This window comes from Parasteatoda tepidariorum, chromosome 1 (genome assembly GCF_982258835.1).
Source record: "Parasteatoda tepidariorum strain Cologne lab strain chromosome 1, Ptep-v5.0, whole genome shotgun sequence".
In the NCBI taxonomy this organism is placed as follows: domain Eukaryota; kingdom Metazoa; phylum Arthropoda; class Arachnida; order Araneae; family Theridiidae; genus Parasteatoda; species Parasteatoda tepidariorum.
This window is the reverse complement of record NC_141755.1, coordinates 8,729,876-8,753,617: the sequence shown is the minus strand read 5'-3', so window position 1 is coordinate 8,753,617 and position 23,742 is coordinate 8,729,876. Positions and strand designations below refer to the sequence as shown.

General features: G+C 30.3%; 2 protein-coding genes across 2 annotated transcripts in view; one reads left to right on the top strand and one right to left on the bottom strand.

Annotated features, from left to right (window-relative positions):
- LOC107437653 (delta-sarcoglycan) overlaps positions 1–4,568 on the top strand; it is a 119,370-nt gene extending 114,802 nt beyond the window's left edge. Inside the window, exon 8 of the mRNA XM_016049731.4 lies at positions 225–4,568. Coding sequence (XP_015905217.2) covers positions 225–398 — 174 coding nt within the window. The 3' untranslated portion in view covers positions 399–4,568. The remainder of the gene's footprint in view (positions 1–224) is intronic.
- A 12,216-nt stretch (positions 4,569–16,784) lies between these two features.
- Positions 16,785–21,622, bottom strand: LOC147816269 (zinc finger BED domain-containing protein 5-like). The gene is made up of 2 exons (XM_087154735.1): positions 19,809–21,622; positions 16,785–16,803 (listed from the first exon to the last, which is right to left on the bottom strand). Exons 1-2 carry the CDS (start codon positions 21,620–21,622, stop codon positions 16,785–16,787), a joined length of 1,833 nt encoding a protein of 610 aa, XP_087010861.1.
- Positions 21,623–23,742: the final 2,120 nt, after the last annotated feature.

Genomic DNA, 23,742 nt, shown 5'->3' with positions numbered 1-23,742 from the left:
TTTTCTTAAAAATATCATAGACAGGCCGGAGGTTGCAATTTTTTTCACCTTCTTATAACTTTTGTCATGTTGAATTTTCTTATAATTTTTAGAATGTTGAAAAAGCTAGAAATGAATAACATATTTTTCTGAGAATGCTAGAGAGATTGAATTGATTTCATCACATTTTATTAAAAATCTCATGCAAAAAAAGTGTTTTAATGTTGCGTTTTTTTATTTCACAGATCTGGCTCGATTCCGAACACGTTCTTCTTCGCAATTTACGGACTGTCTTACCAACCAGTAGAGGAGGTCAATCCTATCATGGGATCTACGCCATGTGCTCCTGTGAAAACGGTCGCCTGTTCCTCTCAGCTCCTGATGGACATTGCCAAGCAGATGAAGTAGTCTGTCAGTGACCACAAGCATAGATCTAGTTTCTGTAAAACAACAGCATTAGATAGCTACTGGACAATTAAGACCTCCGTGTTTGCAGTCGTAGCATCTGCAAGGAATTAAACTATCAAAGATTTTTTCACATTTGACATAAACTTTTATAAGATTTTTTTTACTACACGTACGTAACTCTGAATGGGAACAAAGCGCGCAATATGATCAAAGTTGACTAACTAAATGTTTAACTATCGTAATTATTTTTTATTATTAGCATTATTCATTAGTAGTTTTTTTTAAACAAAAATTAAGGAACAACAGAATCAATCATAATGGTAAGTGGAAGAACGTATAATGTTGATGCTGCACAAATTAAGTATGCAATGAAAAGTTTTATTTGGTATTCTTTTTAAGCTTTATTTTCTGTCGGGGAAAGGGGGGTAAGACTGGTTAGCTAAGATTCGAAGGCAAGCTGGAGCAAAACTGTTCGACCTAGAAATTGTTAGGTTTAATGAAGAAATTCATTGTTTAGTTGCATACAATATATCACTCCTAAAAAGTCATAGATGCACAATTTTTTTAATGAAAGATTTTATTTCTATAAAAATCCAGTCAAGTAAGACTGGGTACACATACTAATTCTATGGTAAATTTATAAATACTTGAATTTCAGCGAAAAGTAGCAGAATTTTTATTTTATCTGACAATTCAAGAATATTATGCATGTAATTTACATAAGTAATGAAGTTATCTTCTTCTTCCGCTGTACTGCAGCTTTCGTGAGCTCAGTAGAGGCACACATCAAATTGAAGGGGACCACAATAAGGAGGTATCTGGTCTTACCATGAGAGAAGAGATTATCGATACGTACCAAAACAGGGCAACTACAGGTATAAATCCTTTTTGTCTGTTATGGTATGAATTCTTAATAAACAAATAGTAAACTACGAACAGTTTTTATAGATGTAATGGCTAATAAATACGGCAATTTTAAAACAAAAGAACAGTAAAAAGTTCAATTTTACGCCAACATTGTAGGTCCTTTTTGACTAGTAACGTGTACTTCAGAGTTTTTCTACTAAGAAACAGAACTAATTTCGACGCAATCGAGGTAACCGGTCTTACCCCAATTTTCTCTGTGTATTTAGCGTAAAAGGCGTTTTCATTGTTGAAAAATAAAACCTTGCAAACTATTTAACGGTTGAATTAAAAGTAAATAATTTGAGAAGGTATTGTTTTGAAACAAGTTTTAAAAAATACTTGATCTTCTCTTTTGAAAAGCCATAAAAATAAATAAATAGGCAAAATATAAAATTACACTTCCCAGTAGATTCCTGATGATTTTCTATTTTTATTATAGAACATCAGTCATTAGAAATTGATACATTAATAGTTTTATTATGAACAATTATTGCACTGAAAAGTTTTATAATGAGTTATTATTACAAATTACCTCGTGTCGTTTTGAAACTAACAAATCTAATTTCATAAATCCATAAAAAATAATTCAGGCATTTGATTTATAGTAGATAGTTCGTTTTGGAAAAAAAATGACTTTGATTGGTTTAGAAAATTTTATAGCCATACATAACTTTGTTTCCGAAATAATTTTAGATTGAATGGCATGTTTTTGAATGACTTTCTTAATCTAAGCACAAAAGTCATACCTGTTTTACATAAAAAAGATAATGAGCTAAAAAATTCAATTTAAAAGCACTTATTTAAGTCATAATTTTGTGATATTTCTTTCTTCAAATTTCGAACTTTTTTGTCTCTGCCTTTATATTTATTTCTTTACTTAAAAAAAATTTTAAAAAATTTTTGTGTAAATAAATTATTCAAAAAAGGAAGAAAATTAACAGAAATGTTTCTCAAAGAAAAATTTTAAAATACACAATACAAAAACCAGCGAAAAATATGAATGACTTTTGTAAAAATTACATGGCTTTAAGAGAGCAAAACGATAATTTTAAACAGCTTAAAAGTGGTCAATGCGTTTTATTAGTTTTCTTAGGCTTCCAGCATGATTAAAGTAATTCCAATAAGATCAATTAAAAAATAGCTTTTCTTATGAAGGCTTTTTTGATTAATGGGATAGCTTAGTATATGTTGAGTGCAGAGTCTTAAAGTCAAACTGGCGTATCCTCCTATTTATGGTACAAACTGTTTGGCAGCAGAAATAAGCTGGATATGTACTATTTTTTGAGATTAGACAGATATGCTCGCATGGAAGTGATTCCCTTTGCCGTTAGGCTAACCGTGGTAGATTTTCCTCTCCATTTAATGCAAATGCTGGTTAGTTCCATCTAAAAGTCCTCCACGAAAGCGATACTCCCAATACTTGATACAGGAATTCCCTTGTCTTCTGGATTGGGTTCAAAATTGCAAACCTATGGAGTTGAACATTGGTAGTCGTAAACCCGAAATTGGTTTGGCTGTTAAACGATGGTTATCAAATAAAATAAAATAAAATATAGAAATGAAGCTAATTGCAACTGCATTTTTTAAAATTTTGAGTTGGTCCACTATTTCAAGAAGACCTTCATAAGATACCGCAATTTTTTACAATAAATTAATTTTTTGCTTCAAAATCATCACCTGTAATAAGCTGATCTTTTGTTTTACACTTGATTTACAGATACTCAGGCAGTTACAAACGTGAACACTTATAAAATGATTTAAATTAAATATAGATACATGCACGAGTGCCATCTAGAGATTGAGTTCCAAATGGCTCGTAAAAGAAGCAAAACATAATTACTTGCAGAGATATACTGCAAAGTATATATTGAAAAAGATATATTTGGAAGTTATCAAATTTCAGCCATTTCTTAACATTGGAACCATCGTAATTGTAACTCTTTTTATACCATGGAATAGGTTTTCATGAAAAATTATCCTCAAAATCATAAAAAGACTGTCATATTATTGCAATCTATCGCCTGTAGATGGCGCCAGAGTAACATTACCAACGTAACAGACCACCACCATTAGAACCACAGTACTTGTAACACTTTTTATATCGTGGAATAAGTTTTCATAAAAGATTAGCCTGAAAATCATAAAAGACTGTTATTATAGTCTTTTATTTTGTAATCTTATAAGACTGTCATATAACAGCAATCTACCACCTGTAGATGGCACCAGAGTAACATTATTTCTGTCAAAGACGCGTCTTTGCCTGTAAAAGAAGTGATACCAGGAAAGGAATTTTATTTCGTGTGTAAGAATAGAGAGAAAAAGAACAACTTTCGATGTAAAAACAGGAGTGTTACTTCAGGATAACACTCTTTCGTGCAAAGAAGTAAGTTCCAGAAAAATAACTGTCACAGAAATTTCAATGGGTGATATTTACTTATCTGCTCTATAGTCTCGATCCTATGGATGCTCCATCCTATTTCAGTGATCTCCATCTGTTCTTGCTCCCAGACAAATTCCTGCCAGGGCATCATTTACACGGGCATGCCTATAGCTGTTACACGCTGGATATATACACAACGCGAACCAGGTGGAGCTTTTTAACTGTTTTTGTTTGATTGCTAACAGTTGCTAATAGTTAAGTTAGTCTGCTAACAGTTAAGTTAGCTATGCTACAAAATAAAAATTTCACTAGTTGTCCATTTCCAGGCAGCAAACTGGACTATAAATAGTTGTCTCACAAACGCTACAATTTCGATGGTCCTTGTAATGACTGATAAAATAGTTTTACATCTCTTGCAATGAATGTTTCGAGGTAATAATGTTTTGTTTATTTTTATGGTCCCGCATAAATTTCTCTGCAATGACGTATATACATTTTCTGTCCTAAAGAACACTTAAACTATTCTCTTCAAATCAAACTATTAATTTATAATATAATTTTTTATTCAGTGCTTTAATTACTAATATTCTTGGTCTAACTGTTTTATTGAAGAATAAACTAAACTGATTAAAATTATTTCAATGAAATGCTGATTGTGCGCAGTAGGATGTTGGTAGACCAAGTTTTATTGGCCAATATGGATTTATACTTTCTCACATAAATAATTGTTGTGAAAAAAAATATGTGTACGTATCTGTGAAATTGAAATACCATAGATGAATTATATAATTGAGCTGTTATAAATTATCAGATTTATGCTGTAAATTTATACATCCGTCCTGTATTTGTAATAAATAGTATATAGAATTACCAATAAAAGCTGATTTTTGTCTAAGAGTTTGTTTTCTGTCATGTTTATATTATTCTATAATTTACGTTTCTATATTTTTATAGTTTTATTTTTCCATAAATGTTTCAGACTAAAATTATCCGAATTAATTTAAAATTTGATTAGTTCTTAATTTCCCGAATATTCTTCCAGAGCAGAAATTATCGCTATACTCGGCGTGAAAACTCTGTTTCTTAGATAGATGTTTCTACGCAAACAGGCTATAAAATTTGGACCGAAAATAACAAACTATTAATTGAACTTATAAGAATCTTATAAGAATTGAACAAAAAAATATTTCTTATAATACATTCAACACTTGCACATCATTAAAAAATTTAAAAAAAAGTTGCACATTGGAATTTATTATGCATTTTAAAAGCATTATATTCAGCTTTATTCTTAACCTGAAATAAAAATTAGAATAAAATTTTGCATAAGGCATGTCCGACCTACTTACTCTTGTGTCTCTCATTTTTTAAACTTAATTTTTTTTTGCATCTCATACGATTAAGCTATTTGTTTCAAACTAAAGTTTTTTTTTTTTACTCAAAAATAAATTTTTTCTGAAATCATACATGTATAAACTCTGAGCTACAGAATTTCTTTTTCAAAAAACCTTAAAATGAATTTTATAATCATAACTATTTTTATCTATAAACTATGCTGATTTTTGCCTAAGAAAACTAATCCATTCCCTTTATTTAAATTTACATCTTAACATCCTATATAAATATTACATTACTCAACCTATATAAATGTTAAAATCCTAAAAATATAAATAAATACCTATACTTAAAATAATAAACATTATTTCCTTTAAAAATCCTTGCACTTTAAAATGGCCATTAGGGAACTAAAAGCAGTTATACGCTATCCTATTAAGTTCATTTTAATATGCTATTCAATTCAAATATCCTAAAGAAATCGAATTATTGGCTGGAATTGATTGTCCACTCTATCGAGTTGAGTTTCTGTTGAGTACTTAGGTCGCTTATCTAAATTGACGCAGATCTAATGGCATCCAAACATTAACACTTTGATCTATATCCACCCATTACAAGAAATCGATCTATTGAGTTTCAGTTGGAAATTTCCTCTTTGATTACTTATTATGAAAACGTCTTGATGAATTGTTTGGTTGACTTGAAGATACTGCTTTCATTAGTTATGTTTTTCCTTGGTGAACGTAAAATGGTTTTACATTTTGTAGATCGAGCAATATGTGAGTTTGTATTCGCAAAGAACAGCTTAAGTTTGATTATTTAATAGCGTAAGAGTTTCTTGAATATTTCTTTATTTTGTGATATTACTTTACCTATTAGTTTCACTCATTGTGATTTTAAATTAAGAATTTTCTTTATAGGCTCCCTCGTAATATAAAATGACGCTTTTTGAGAGTGTTATTTTTATAACAGCTGTGAGTTTGCAATTGTTACTCACGTTGAGTTTAATTTATCTGAAGCCAACGCTGTGTACGCTTATTTAGAAAATGGCGTAAAGCGTCAATATAGCAAAAAGCTACAATTTTGTAAAAATGAAAATTGTTTGTGGCCTAATTTTTTAATATTTAAAAACTTGCTTCAATGCTGTATTACCTGGACTTATGAAATTTGCAAAAACTGAGAATGAGGCAGTGATTTTGATAATTTTCATCTAGGTGGAAAAATGTCACCAAATTGGTGATTTTTGAAAATGTTTAATAACTTTTAAAACATTTAAGCTATTTGTTCGTTTGAAGGCCCAGATAATTCTTTATGGCAAGATTATATGTTTAGTTTGAAATTATCTCATTGCTTTAAGTGTGAGGCACTTAAACTGTAACTTTTTTTATTTTCCTTGGCGACAGAGCTTTGAAAAACAGCGTTAAACGTTTAACTATCACTCAATCTTTATTGTTTTTAAATTCGAACTTTTACACTACTTTTTACTTGGTCAGTTTTATGCACTTCTGCTATTTTAACTTTTAATTTTTTTTTAATTTTAAAATTCTGATTTATTTAAATTTAATTATTTTACTCTCTCATTTTACACATTTATTTTACTCGTTGTGATCTTAACTCTAATTTTTAACTTTTACTTTAACTTTTGATGGTTTTACCTTGAGTTTTCATGCTATTTAACTTTGTCGGTCTTAGGCGCTTTTGCTATTTTATTCATTTTCATCTTTCAAAATTTGGTCTTAATACTTCTATTGACTTGACAACTCCGTTTTGTTGGTTGTCTTTTGAAACATTTTGAGATTTTCGTTTTACATCAGCTCCTCCCCGGCTCTCTGTCTGGATTGGTGGTTATTGAGTTTTAACTAATTCTTTTATAGTTACATTGCGTTTTTTTTTTCAATTAAATTATAAGGATCCTTTGAACTTTAGAGGATCACGAACGATGTAATCATACATAAATCGTAAAAATATTCTATTGTTACTTTTTTATTGGTGGTTTTTGCTGCTGCCATCGGGAGGTTTTGTAATTTATATGAGTTTTAACTGAACACTACGGAGAGGTTCGCCGGGGGCTTTGCTGGTGCGAACCCGTATCTTCTCACCTAAGGGAGATTTCGTGGTGATTTGTCTGATTTTCTTTCCCTACACCCTCGACTAGGGGAGGGAGGAGTTTCTATAACTTACCTAATAATGCGACAAAGATTGGACGAAAAAAAATGAAAACACTTCTATACTAGTTATATAGAAAAAAACTCCCTTTTTGTAGTGATTTTTTGTTAAAAATTTTACACAGCATGTTTTTTTTTTTTTTTTTTTTTTTTTTTTTTTTTTTTTTTTGTACTCTGAAGTTGTACTCAGCCTTATTACTCTTGTAAAATTTGATTTGGCTTAAATGTGTGAAGGAAATTAGAAGCTCATTTTCTTTGTTAATGCCACAGTTTCTTATTTTTATTAAAATCACAAGCTTTGCAATTATTTTTATTAAAATCTCAAGAACATTTTCAAAGTACGAAAAAAATAAATCATTAACACTACAGCTTGTTATAAGACAAGGTGGCCATGAAAGTCATGGCTTCACAAGTTTAAACACTAACGGCGTAATAGTGGTAACGATCTGAAGCCGGGTCGGTTTCATGCCACCATGGGGAGTAAAATCCTGGATTTAACTCTTCTAAATTTAATCTTTAGATAGAATTTAAATTGCAAGAAAATTAATCCAGAGTTCCATTTTTATTACGACTCAGTACCTGTTTCCTCCCGACTGTTTAGATTGAAGTGATACAGAAAGTCACTTTATTGAGAAAAAAATATATATTTCTGATACTAAACTATATTCTTTTATTCATTTCGTTAAAAAAAAGCAGTGCTATTCATTTCGTGCAAAAAAATAAGAACTGCTTTCACAGTTCATTTCGGCTTCACAGTTCATCTGTTCATTCAGAACTTCACAGTTCATTCAGAACTGCTTTCACAGTTCATCACAGCTCGCTTTGCTCGCTCATTGGATACGTTCGTAACGTCTAGCTTTTGCATACTTTTTCGAATATTGAAGTTCCGAAAACTTTTCACTGTAGAAAATTCTAAACCTGTACATGAAAATGCAAGCAGTTCGCATATTTTTCTTAATCACACTATTCTAAATTTCAGTTGTTGAGAAAAGTAACTGTTGTAAGTTTTGTTTCAAAGTCTTTCCCACCAGAGGGCTAAAGCCATGTGTTGTAAAACAATATGAAATAATAGTCTGCCACTGAACGCCGGATGTAAAGCATCGGCTTTGATGGAGATAATTTTGTATTTTTAATTCTCTGAAGGGCGCCACCCTAATAATATGGAATTTGTAAAATAAATGTAGATATTTTTGATTGTTGATGAAGCCCATCATTTTGTGTTTTCATCAGTGCTCAGAAGCAGAACTATAAGTTTTTTTATTTTATCACGAAAATATAAAATGCATAAAAAACAAAGAAAAGAGTAAGAAAATGAGTATAGTCATACAAAAAGTTAAAATTATAATATAGTATTTGTCAGTTAAAATAAAACTTTTTGTTTAAGTCATTTCCAACAATTCAAATTTCTCCGAGGCAATTCTAAAGTATAAATTAAGGTAGTATTGTTAAGTGTAAACACAATACTTTTAGTTTTGATGTCAACAATACAATTTACTTTTTCACAAAAATGATTGCTTCCATTGTTAAATTCAATGTCAACAATTCAAATTTTTCTGAGGCAACTCTTAACCTCTAAATATTACTTTTTTATGTACACATTTCTAAACGTCAGTATTCAACCACAAAACAACTGAAAGTCCTCAAATTTAGCATGAAGTTGTGAAATGTAATGAAAGAGGGTCATAGCAATAATAAAAGTAGAAGTAAAGTTAGTACTCTAAAATTAAAACAATATTTTTAATCAATGAGCCAAGTTCTTCAAGAAGCAGTTGTAGAAGTAGGTTGTTTATTTAAAACTTTTTATAGAATTTCTTTAAAAGCACAATTGTTAATTTGGGCATTTGGCGATACAACACTTATAGAATTGAAGGATTTGTTACGTCAAGCGCTCAGGTATTATAATTTTGATCTAGTTGCGCTTCTATGTCATTTTGATTTATGTTGCTAAGTTAACTTTCAAAAAATTCTATGGCTGGCAACAGCATTTTTATTTTTTAAGTTGTTTATTTTTATTTCTTTAAGAATTCGTTATTTTTTTAGCGAAATGTTTTTTAACCTAACAGAATTCTTTGCCGACTGATATATAAAGAAAATAAAGTAAATATTTAAGTGTTGTGAAAAGAATCTTATTTAGCTGCACAAAGTACTTCAGCCAAAATTTGGGAGCCACTTAAGAGAATTATATATATTAGATCAGAAACATATCTTAAAAATGTTTTCAAAACGTAAACAAAACAAAGCAAACGTTGCCACCGGCGGAAAAGAAATACAGCCAAAATTTGGGAGCCACGTAAGAGAATTATATATAATAGATATTGAGATTTTAGTAATGTTGCATGATTTCGTAGTTTAAGAGATTCCAAAATTCTAACCAATGCAAGCAATAAAGATAAAAAATACACTGAGAAAACAACATGGCCAAAACTACGAGAATATGGCTTAAATTTTCCGTGTTTCTGGCTCCATGTAGCTCAATATTTTTTAACGAAGTGCTATAGTAATGATTTTGGTAAAATTAACGATATCATGCTATAGCATTTGATGAAATTTAGATATTTTATCATGATACTTTAGCATGAAAACCACTTATTAAGTTAAATTTACCTTTATATTTTTTTACTAAATGTTGGTAAAAGGAACAATACCTTTGAAAACCAGAATTTTTAGTAAGCGGTTACCATATGAACGAAAAAATAACCGAATGAACGAAAAAATTACCAAATGAATGGTTCAAATAACGTATATTTTGGTTTTTATTACTGGAATTATATATATTTTTTAATCAGAAATATCATTACCAATACAGCACGTTAACTTACCAGAATTTTTTCTCCGTGTATAAAACACAATATAAAAATAAGTATGAAATATATAGAAATTTTGGGGTAAAATTGGTAATTCTCATGAGTCTTGCACTTTTTTAAATAATTTAATGGGAACATAAAAATAAAAACATTACTTAAGTAATGATTATGTGTTTAAACTATTTAATTGATATAACTAAGTTAAGAAAGTTCTGAACAAGTTATTACGATAAAACTTTTATTATTGTATCGTTTGTTTCACTCAATCATTAGATTATTATTGAAAACTGCCTTTTGTTAACAATAATCGAAGAAAATGATGTCCTTGTTTCCGATAACTTCTGTCCAATTTTTTTTTGTTATCTATTTTCTTCTCGATTCGTCAAAAAGTCTAACGAATGGAAAGGAAAGAAAACAGGGAAAAAAGCATCTGCTTAAAATAAAAAACAATAAAATAATCCCCCTTTTTTTCCCCCTTTACTCAAACTGTAACTCGCTAACAAATATTTCGAAAAGTGTTTCCAATAAAATTCCCCCCTTTTATAGAGCATGTGTATTGACCGCTTTGTTAGCGTAATCGTTTGTAGTTCCTTTTGAACAAGATTTAAAGTTCTTTATATACTTTTTATTGCCTTTTTTGTCAAACAGAGATGTTCTTTTGAGTTAATAATAGAGAAGTAAATAGAATTGTTCCAATCAAATTGTACGAAGTTACCTAGTTCATATTTCGAGGTTTAATGTTTATATTAATTTACTTCAAAGTAATTTTAATTGCTAATGATATCATTTTAGAGAAATATTCAAATAAAGAAGATATTTTAGTTCAATTAAAAGGTTTAATGAGCAAAACTTTCATTTTTTTAGTTTTTATGTTGGTAATAAACTTATTGAATTATTCCAGAATGTTTATTCCTATTAGAAAATAATGTACAATAAGATTGAGAGAATATTCAACTTTTAAAATAAGTTTTACATTTATTCTGCTATAGATTAAATGCCACTTTTTTATTTTTAACAGTTTTAATTATCACTTGTATTTTATTATTTATTAATTCATGTGAATATTCTATACTGTGAAAAAGCTGTATTTTTTCGAATTTATTGTTGAACAACCCAAAAAATTGCGTGAGGAAACTCTTTTTGTAAGTTAAGAAAAAAAATCGAGATTTCACTTACAATTTAGAAACTGTAAATAAATCTGAAACTCTTATAATGGGAAAAGTTTACACCAAGATCACACGCTTTCACACCATGCATTAAATAATTTTGCTTCTAAAAGCACCAACATTAGTGAACTCTTCTGTAAATTATTTAAGTTTGAATACAAGTTAGTAAGAATTTGTTATAATATTTAATGCTACTAACATGTCCTGAAATGAAATTTCACCGCACTGTAAAAAATGAATACTCAAATATCACGAAACTTTCTTAGTTTTTGACGAAACTGTTTCCTAGTATATGCTATGAGCGAAAATTGTCAAGATAACGAAATTCCTACCATCCCTTCTTCGAGGAAGCAAATTTCGTCTTTAAGAAATATATCCTCATATTATTTTTGTTCCCAAAAAGAAGGAAGAAAAACATGTAGTGCCAAATGTGTCCACTTTTTTTAGTTATCACTTTATCCTGGGCACCATATAGGTGAGACAACAACAGTACATGAAGATAAAGTACACCCATCTAAGAAGTGGGATTCGAACCCTAGACATTACTGGTACGAGTCCAACTCCTTAACCACCATACAGACCGGTTGGCTTGATTCGTTACTTTATTTTTGATTGTTTAGTCACTATTCTAGTTTCGTCATTCTGGTTAACGATGAGGTTTCAAGTCATATATTTGAGATTTAGTGTTTCGTTACAAATCGGGATTTTTTGACGAAATGATTCTTCGAATTAATGAAATACTGATCAAGGATTGCAGAATCGTCAAAAGTGAGAGTTTTATTACTGAGAGTGCATTAAAATATATATGTTTTTAATTATGTAATCAGGATATTTATATTTTAGTTTTTAAATCTCCGTAAATTGTATTAAATAATTTTGTATTGTATAATTTCTATTTGCTTCGATTCCGTTAAGCCTAATTCGAATTCGTCTTAATATTCTCCCTGTACTACGCGTATGTTGGATTTACAAACTCATTTTAGTTCAAGAATCAGTACATATACGTCACTTAAATTAATGATTTTTACTTTATATTGTCTCTTATGTGTCTCCTTACTGACTCTAATGTGCATCGCATTTTACTGTAATAATAAATAAATATCGATATTACTGAATACTGAAAATGGTGGCAGCTACTTCACACACGTAGTGTAAAAAATATTCTTTGAGCTTCACGCTTGGTTTTACACCACTTTGCCGTAAATTAGTTGCCATAATTTTCGGTGTTAAGATACACTAAAATTGTTTACAGTATAACTTCAGCTGTACGACGTAGTAAATCATGCAATTTCCTAGACGAGTTTATAACAAAATATTGTTATTGTAAATAAATAAATAAAATAAAAAAACGGAACATCTGAAACTAAAACGGAATAATTTTTGATCTAATGATCGGATTTTTCACGTTCGAGGTCTCCATCTGAATTGTTAATGGGGGTGACCTCAAATATGCCAATTCATTAGCGCAGACAATATTTTAAGATACAAAATCAGCCACGTAAACATACTTTATTTGAATAAACATGCCTATTTTTCGTCGGATTTGGATTTCTGACCTAAAAGGGGGGAGGGCCATCCGCAGTTTTTGAAATATAATCCTAATAATTTGGTCAAGAGAGCGATCAATAGTTGGGATCCTTACTAATTTTACTTCTTGCGTATTTCACCATGTCTCGACAACATATTAAACAAATCGAAAAATATTTCGCTTGCAAAAATAAAATTCGCTTATCCAAAGATAGTTTCATACAACAAACATTTTTTATTAATTATATTTTATTTTTATTGTATTATTTTCTAATTGAGGAAAAATTTTGAATTGTAAGGTATTTTATTTTTGCACAACTGAAAGAATGTAAGTTTATGTGACAAATTTCGAACTAACTTTGTCAAATAGCTTTCAAAGCTATTAAATTTCAAAAAAGTTGAATATTTAAAACTTGATTTCTTTTCCGATAAAATTATAATCCTTATAAAAAAAAAGTTTTTATTTGTTTTCATTTATTAATATTTTACTAAATCAATATGCTTAAAAAAGTTAATAAATGTCATATTAGTGTATGAAAAATAACCCACTAATTACAGCAATTATGATAAAAAAATTGTTTTAATTGAGATTGAAAACTTTTGAACTCAAAAAATGAAAACATTAAATGAGAATACTCTACAAGTTTATATGAAATTTGTGAAATAATAAGAATGCTTTAAAATATTACGATAATTCTATACAATAGTATTCTAATCGTTTTCCAAATTAGAAATAAAAAGAATGAATGATGTAAGTGAATATTTACATCTATTCCCTTGAAACGTATACAAAATTTGTTAAAATATTTAAATTGCCACAGAACGAAGATTGTTGTAGTTGTTGTTGTCGAAGTTCATTTACGTCACACTAGAACTACACTATGGGTTATTGGCGACGGTCTGGGAAACATCCCTGAGGATGATCCGAAGACATGCCATCACAATTTTGATCCTCTGCAGAGGGGATGGCACCCCCTGCTTCGGTAGCCCGACGACCTGCATGCGAAGTCGAGCACTTTACGCTAGAGCAGTTTAACGAGGACCAATACCACACACCCTCGGTCCCTACGCAGACTAATCCAAGTGGTCACCCACCTGCACACTGACCACAGCCAGTAATGCTTGACTTCAGTGATCTGCTAGAAACCGTGTCTTAACGATCAGTCCACTGCGGGACTAGCGAAGATTGAATCAAACGTGCAGGATATAATCGTGGAAAATGCACAAATATTTTTAATCGAACGTTTTCTAATTGAGTACTTGCAACTCGAGAAGAACTAGAGTCTTTATGCTTTTGGGATTAAATGCCATGGGACTTAAATCAGAGTAAATTGGTTGCCTGTAAGCGACGTCACGTGAGAGTGTTGAACCTGATTGGTCTATGTATCGACACATGCTATGATCTACATACGAGACTTATAGGTAATCAATTGTTGTTACACTTTTAAAACGTTCAGACAACATCAGCAATACATTTCCCAACAATGGCAAGCACCTAGCACTGTTTTCATAGGCCCTTTCTTTTTATGGAATGCCACGTAATTTTGATATAAATCAAACGACGTAGACAGCACCTGAACTATTTATCCTCGCACCAATTCTCTACACCTCAATGAGACGTCTTTCTGTCACGACAGATTGAACGCGCACCAATCTGCTTATACGCACCGTTGTATTTCAGCTGCCACAATCAAACTCACGACCTCCAGCTCTCCACTACTGCTATCAACCGTACCCCATTGCAATGCATAACACCAGTAACATCCGCGGAAACTATTTTACTTAGTTTTAAATCGTGACGGCATTACAAAGAGGCTAAATCTGATAAGGACACTTTTCCAATGTGTCTCCACAAATAGCATTTAAATCTTACCTTACATTAATTTAAAAATTGTAAATTAAGTTATGCAGTATTTTTAGTGAGAAGTTTCAGTAAAATTCTTATATTTCTTAATTAGTTAATTTTGTTCAAAAAAACATATAATAGTAAAAATTTAGCTCATGCAATGGCTATTCTTAAATGACGACGATGTCACAAATAAACAATAATACCCTACTTCGCTTAAACAAAGTAAAGAGAAAGCTAACGTCAACAGTGAGTTTTTCATGGATGGCAAAGTTGTCCTTTAAAGATGCCTATATCAAGATGAGTTTTTGTTAAACCCGGCTTTTAGTATCCTTTGATGCATGCTTATAATCTCCATCCTTTCTTTCACGCTATACTCTATGTAGACAGAAAAACCCATAAAAATATATTTCTCGTTCTCAATATAGAGGTTTAAGCCGTTCCTGATAATAATCCCTTGTCATCACTGTCTTCAGTTGACTAAAGAAAGGAGGGTAAAAAGTTCGCCAAGAGGCTTTGCTTGACAAAGTTTGTCCATTTCCAACGTCGGTTAAAGCGCCATCTCGCTGATTACGCTGAAAACGCGATGCTCTCAGAAAAAAAAAATGTCTTTATCCGAAATAAAGTGAAGTAATTTGAGTGTCAAGTTGGTTAATCCCAAGCTATTCTTCTTTTCGCCGCTCTCATAAAGTTTTTTCACTTTTAAAAATGTCCACTTTCGGTAAAATACTTTTTTTCCCCTATTTCAAGCAAGGATTAATTAATTCAGGAAAAGTGTATTTGATCTCAAAGCTTTTATTTTTATTTGGGTGTCTTCTTGAAAAAAAAATAGAGTTCTTTGAAGAGGTTGTGAAGATAGTCATTTAGTCTTATAGAGCTGCATGCTGAAAAATGAAATGTTTAAGTACTTTTAACAAAAACTATTTTATTTCAAATTTATTCAGAAGAAAAAATACGTTATCAGTGCTAATTTTCTTTTTGAAAAAGAATAGAAAAACTGACGAAAGAATGTGGAATAAGGAAGTTTTTATCTAGGGCATAAAATTTATAAATTTGATTTAAAAAAAAGTAACATTAAAATTAAATTATAACGCAAAAACTTGAATTGATTTTTGCAATTTCAATTGCCAAGAAAGTGACTTCGGCAATGGAAAAAGTCAATAAGTCGCCCGGAAAAAGGGGTAAATTATGCTTTCTTATACTGGATTTCAGTGTTATTTTTTTTTAAATTAAAGAATCACTACTAAAATTATCACTTCAAAAAAGCCAAAAAGAAATAATGAGGAGCCCACAAAACAAAGTTTTATAAATGCGATTCAGTAGTGTCATCAAATTTAAAAAGACGTACAATTTAAAAATTTAATAGCTTGGTATCTTCAAGATCGATTTTGTCGATTTTTTTTACTTAACTCTAAAATATAAATTATTACAAATTAAAAATGATGTTAAAACTTCTGAACTTTATACAGGGTGTCCCAGAACGACCGCATAAACTCTGCACAGCTAGATTCCTCGTTGGGAGTACATAAAACTTGCCCAAAGAAGCGTTCCTGTATGATCTATAGTTTACGAGAAAAATACGAAAATCAAAGTATGACGTCACTCCCGGTGCAAGAGAAAACACTTTATTGAACATATCAACAGCAGTATACTATGCACAATTTATAGCAGAATATGCGTGGCGAACGTTTTAAACATTATCGTCTAGAGAGATATGCAAATACTGCAATTGATATGTCCAATAAAGTGTTTTTTTTTTTTCTTGCACAGGCAGTGAAGTCATACATTTTTTTTCGTATTTCTCTCGTAAAGTATGTATCGTACAGGAACGCTTCCTTGGGCAGTTTTTATGTATTCCCAACGAGGAATCTAGCTGTGCAGAGTTTATGCGGTCGTTTTGGGACACCCTGTATTTTAAATTTTTCGACTGCATTTAAATCACTTTTCAGCCGAAGCTATTAGGGTAATATTTTCGAGATTGCAAACATCCCCCATATTTAGAGGGTTATAATTCCGAACATGTCATAAAAAATATATGTTTACTCAGAAAGTATGTGCGTATGCCTAATTCTGAAACTTATGAAAAAATTAATTAATAGTTCGATGGCCTAATTTTAAATCTGTAAAAATTTATTCCAAACCATTAAGGTTAAGATTGAAACATATTGCTAAATATTTCGACATAAATTTATCAATTTGGTCGTATGAAATAAAAAAAGAACATCCGTGTTGCTTTCATATACTAATACTAATAAAATGTATCTTTCACTATTTTTCAGCAAAGGATCTGACAACAAAAACAAAACAGTCAGAATTCAAGACAATTCTGTAACCTTTTCCGCTCAATATTTTAATCTTAAATTCCTTAATTTTGCCTCATGAATAAAAAGATTCGTTAATAGTGCTTTTGCACTAAAGACTAATTGCAAAATAAAAAAACTCCATCTGTCTTGCACATTGGATACAACATTCGAAGATATAATACTCTATATTCAAGAAAATTATGGAATTTTTTCCACTCAATATTGATCGAATCCATTAATGGGGTAATATGAAATATAAAAGTGTTGTGTTGTATATATATTGCTTTTTTCATATTATATATTTAATAAAATATGTATTTTTATTATCTTTTAAAAATAGATATATCTGCGAAGACATGATAATCTCAAATAAAACACAATTATACAAAAAACAATTATACAAAACAATATCTACCTCCTTAATATTTCAACATAAGTTTTATTAATTTTGTTTTATGAAATAAGAAAATAACGTTATTAAATTAAAAACTAAATAATAAAAGACAGAAACCTTCTTCAATCTTGCGCAGCATTGAATAAGCCATTGAAAATAAAACAGCCTAAATTCAAAAAATTATGAAACATTTTCTGCTCAATATTTTAACTTGAATTCCTTAATCTATTTTTATGAAAAGACAAGCGCTTGTAGAGTTTTCGTTTTGAAAACTAAATACAAAATACAAAACTTGCAGCATTGGATATAACCTTCGTATATAAAATTGTCTGAATTCAAGAAAATTATGCAATCCATTAATTCGGTAATATGAAATACAAAATAAAACTGATGTTGTTTACATATTAAAAAAAAAACTAATTAAAAAAAATTATTTTTAATAGAAGATAGATTGTTCTTAAAAGTAGTTATACCTTCAAAGGCATAATAGTCTGAATTCAAGAAAATTACAGAAAAAAACTTTTTGCTTTCTAGCTTAATATAAGTTGTAATAGGAATGTTAATAATCTTGTAATATGAAATACAAAAATAACGTTATTAGTGATATCAAATTAAAAACTAAATAATACAAAAAAAAAATTCTCTATCATATACAGAATTGGATATACCTTTAAAAACAAAGCAGTCCGATTTTTTTTTAAATAAAAGAAAGAAAGAAATATGAACTTTTTTTCTCAATATTTTAACCTTAATTCACTAATTTTGTTTATGAAACAAGAAAATAACGCTAATGCTGCTTTCATATTAAAAACTAAAACTGGCAAAACTGAAACCGTCTCTTTTTTTTCATCCATGAAGATCCCCTCTAAGACAAAATGAATTCCTCGCACTCTACCCATGTACATGGTTGTCCATACAAGGAACCATCTGTTTCGTCTGTTCAGCGCCTCTATGGATCCCACCCCTACATATGAGAATGTGCAAAAATGAAAAAAAAAGTAAAACAAATCTCTGAAGGTAAAGAACAAGTTCGAACAGATGCTGCGGACGTTCAAGGAAGGACACGTTGTTTTGTTTCTTTATCTAGGACGCAAGCTTTCATTTTTGCATAGCTTTTGCATAGGAATAAGAAAGCTGGTGACAAAACAGTTTGTTCATTTCTTCATCTTTATCATATTGTTCTGCTGCAAACAGATATTACCTAAACCAAAGTTTTCTAGTTCTTGGATAGCCAAATTTTTTTTAAACATATAATATTAGATTTGGGTGTTGGTTTGAAGAAACTGGAAACTTTTTTCTTTCTTATATTTTCTTTAAGACGCAACGACTAACTGCACAAGCAAGATTAAAATTACGTTACCGTCTTATCATGTGAGTGCAAACTGTTCATAAAAAGTTTTGTGATTACTATTCTTCTTCGGAGAACAAAGTTATTGAGGTAAATAAGATGTTATGCATAAGATGTCTCAGTATTTTACTAAGTAGTAAAAATTTTCTTTATAATCAAAGTTACACAAATTTATTAATACTTTTTGCAAATAGTTATTACATTTTTTCAGTTTCTAACGCACATTATCTTAACTACTCATGACAAAATCAGGAATGAGGAAAAATATGAAGATTCTGTGATTTTGCCTCCAATTTGAATATTTGCAGTTAACGTCTTCTCTCAAAAAGAGCTTCTGTCTCTATCTAGAATAAACTGGGACAGATGCTTGTTGCTATCTAGGCAAGTTAATGTATATATATATATATATATATATATATATATATATATATATATATATATATATATATATATATATATATATATATATATATATATATATATATATATATATATATATATATATATATATGAAAAAGCTTGTTCAAACTTAAAATAGAGGGATTTTGAGAGACAACTGGCTGCAAAATTTCTATTTACGTAACTGAACTTAATTTATTCAAAATATGACCGACCCCATATTGACTCCAGGGAACTTTTGGAATTTTCTTCAGGATTATTTACTTCCAAGAATGATTGCACATTAACTCCGAAAATAATTTTTTAATTGAAAAATTGAATATTTATGGCTCAGTGTGAGAGAACAACTTTCGATGTTTCAAGACTATTAAGAAATGCTTATTTTAAGCTATGATTTAGTATGAAGTGACTCGCATGGGGGATTTTGAACACAGGAAGTACTATTTCAAAGATGTTGCCTTTGTTTTTAATGAAAAAAAGCAAATTGCGCATTGTAAGCAAAAAATCCAGCTTCGTTTTTTTAATGAAAAATTCTATTCTTATTTTGAAACATTCTTAATTTTAGATCATTGTTTTAAAATTAATTTTCGTTGTAAGTTGTAATAAAACTTAATATGCGTTGTCCTAGGGAACATATACCCTCACAATTTTGATTCTCTACAGCAGTGTTTCCCAAACTTTTGACTCTGGTGTATCCTTTCTAAATTTTTCGTAACGCTGTGTACCCCTTATAAAAAAAATGAATGTATTATTTTAAAAATATGTTTATTTTTCTTTTTGTTATGAAGTTTTATTATTAAGTTTATTTGCATCAGTGAGAAGGATGATATTGTTTTTGTTGTGATAACAGTTCGTCATAATTCGGTTCTGTTGTGGTCAATTTTAGTCTGAGATGCGATTCCACGTCCAATAATCTATTTCTTTTCTCAGACTTAATGTCCACAAATGCTGAAAAAGCGACTTCACATAAATATGAAGTTGGAAAAGGCAAAATATATCTCAGCACTTTTTCTGTTAAGGCTGGATACATATTTTGCATTTGCAGCCAGAATGATGTTAAAGTACACTCCTCATGTTTATTTTTCAAGAATCCGTCTGAAGCCAATTCCAATAATTGCTCTTCTTCCGCATGCGACAAACCTTCTGGCATGGATGTTGTATTAATATTAAACGGATATCTTATCCATTCAATATTTTTTTTCAAATCGGGAAAATAGTTTTTCAAGTTCACTTGCAAACTCTCCAAATGCTGTGTTATGCATTTCAGAGTATCAGCATCAATTGTAGTAGCGGAACTTGTTATAAACTCATGAAGAGAGGGAAACGAATCTATTTCTCCATTACTAACTCTTCTTTGCCATGAATTTAATTTTGCAATGGTAGCGTTTACTTTATCATGCACATGAAACAATGTAATTTCTTTACCTTGTAAAGATAAATTCAAACAATTTAAAACTGAAAATATGTCAGCTAAATATGACAGTTTACTGAGCCACTGAAAGTCATGTAAACAACTCTTTAGTTCGAAATTATCTTTAAGGAAACATTGAAGTTCATGTCTCAATTCAAATAGTCTGTTTAAAATTTTTCCTCGTGATAGCCAACGAACATCCGTATGAAAAAGAAGCTGGGTATGGCTACTTCCCATTTCTTCGCACATTAGCGAAAAAAGTCGTGAATTCAATGGACGAGTTTTGATAAACTTAACTATTTTCACGCTTTCATCCAGAACTTTCTGTAGATCAGCGGGCATTTTAATTGTGGCCAAAGCCTCTCTGTGTATGCAACAATGTGTGGATATGACATTTGGCGCAACACTTTTAATTCTCGCAATAAGTCCTTTATTACTTCCGACCATATTTTTTGCTCCATCTGTGCATATTCCTACACATCTATTCCAAGCAATTTTGTTTTCTTGTATAAATTTATTGACAACATTAAAGACATCTTCTCCTGTTGTGTGACCTAATAAAGGCTGACAAAATAAAAAGTCATCGTGAATTTCTTGATTTTTTTCGTATCTAACAAACGCCATAAGATTTGAAAAATTCACAATATCAGTTGACTCATCAACTTGTAATGCATAATAACGACTTTGAGAAATATCAGATAATAACATTTGTTTCACATTATTAGACATATCAATGATTCGTCGGTGAACTGTATTATTTGAGAGAGAAACGCTATCAAAAGCTTGTTTCGCTTTTTCTCCTATGATTATTTCGGCTTGAGCTGCAGGCTTGATTAAAATTTCACCAATGGTTTCCGCTGCACTGCATTTAGCAATTAATAGCGACACACGATAAGAAGCTTCTAATATTTTTTTATTGTCACCTCCAGTCAAAGCTCGCATAACTTTTTGAGATTGGTTCAAATCCTTAAGTTTATTTTCAAAAAAATCTATCGATTTATCTTTGTACTTATTATGGTTTGTTTCAAAATGGCGCTTTAAGTTGGACGGTTTCATGCTTTCGTTTGTGAGTTTTTCAAGACAAATGACGCAAAGTGAAATAGGTTCATTTTCATCTCCAGTCCATGAGAATCCAAACTGAAGATATTCTTTGTCATACTTGCGGGTTTTCTTCACTTTTTTCTTCACAGGTTCTTTCAGTTGATTGCTACTATCATCATTACGTGTTGTAGATACTAACCAGCGATCCATATTCTATGTTAGGTATAAAAATTATATTTTATAAAAATAATCAAAATAAGTCGAATTTATTACATACTTACTGTAAAAAAATAGCTCAAAAGTTGAAAATAACAATTGACTGTTGACACCACTAATTATTAACTGTCAACTCCTCAAAAAATAGCCAGTACTAAGGATTTTACATAAATAAGGATTTCGATGTACATAATAATTACACGGGTTAAGCAACATTTAGCAACAAATTTAATTAAACAAAATAAGTAAAAAAGTAACGTTTCTGACACGATCAAAAGCATTTGGAACACTAATAGATTAAAATGCTTATAAACAGATGAAAACTACTAATGTAGTTTATATAATTCCACAAATGATGAAAAAAATCTATTTTACTTAACGTACTGATGTACATAAATTTGTTACTGGATACACCTTAAACATAATACACTGATGTGCATTAATTATTTTATTCTAAAAACACCTCTTAACTTTACATACATTGACATGTATGAAAAAAGTACTGGCGTACTTTAATACTATGTTAAAGTTAACTAAATGCACTGACGTACACAACACTATGATGTAGTAATGTATATTAATTTAACTACACTGATGTGCTAAAGTTTTTTTAAAACTAGCTAGATGCACTGGCGTGCACTTAACCCTTCAAAGTGCTAATGTACCTTAATTTATATGCACTGGCGTGCTATTGTTTTTTTTTATATTTAACTGTACCTGGCGTGTACATAACTCTTCAATGTACTGGTGGACTTTAATTTATATGTAACTGGAGTGTTAATCCTTTTTTTTTATATTTAATTGCACTGACGTGCATACTGCATCCTCGATGTACAGATTTGTGTACATTAATTTGACTGCACTGACGTGCTAACACAACCGCTCACTCTTTTCGATTTCGCATTGATATGCTTCTTACTTCAAAACACAGAAACGTGCTAACCATTACAAATCACTTCCACATAAAACACATTTAAAAATTTTCCTGATGAAACAAAAAAATAAAATAAAAAATATCGTTGCTACATTATTATGCATGTTGAGCATATAACATATATTCTAGCAAATACTAAATAGAATAACAATAACATATTCTACGATTTATTACGGTCGGAACAAAATAATTCTGACAACACACAAAACAATTTTAAATTATCAGTAATTAAGTATGTATTTTCGAAAAAGAACTTTCTCACTCATCGAAACTTAAACAAATTAGGAGTCATATATCACAAAATGATGCTCTTATCGTATTTTCAAAACGAAACAAGATTGCATCAGATTCGTTTTCTTGTTTACAAATTCGAAACAACAATGATGCCTCCCCACGCCACTAAGGATTTTAAAGTAAATAAGGATTTTGATGTAAAGCAATATTTAACAACAAATTAAATACTAAAGTACCGTCTCGGACACAACAACCTTGAGCACACTTCAAAACAAAAGTAAAAACAGTTTTTATACCTTTTCCCTCTCAAGGGGAAAAATTTACTCATTCTCCCTTTCAACTGGGATTTTCCCTTTCTGCTCTGTTCTGAATCTCACTTACGCAATCGTAAATTTTCATGACTAGTTCTGTTTTTAAATACATTTTTTTGAAATTTTCATTTGTTTTCAAGATATTTCGCATAAGAACGCGTACCCCCACTACACTGCTCCCGTACCCCTGGGGGTACGCGTACCACAGTTTGGGAAACACTGCTCTACAGAGGAGATAGCTCCCTCGATTTGGTAGCCCGATGACTTTTGAGCGAAGTGAAGAACTTCATGGTAAAGCAGTTTAACGAAGACCTATGCCACGTATCCTCGATTCCTTCGCAGGCTAATCAAAGCGACCACCCACTCTATCTCCCTCTGCTAGAGCTCTCTGCTCTCCGATGATCTACTGAAAACCGTGTCTTACCAGAGATTAATTATTTGGAGAGTTCATTTTAAGAAACTGATCCATTTTTATTTTAACTTTATAAATGATTTGTATCATCTCTACTAAAGGTATTTTGTGGAATGAAAATGTTTGTTGTTTAAGGTTGTTGCCGCAAGTCATTCTTGTGTTCAAATTTTCAATGAACATTAACTGAAATTAATTTAAATTTAACTACAAACTTAATATTAAA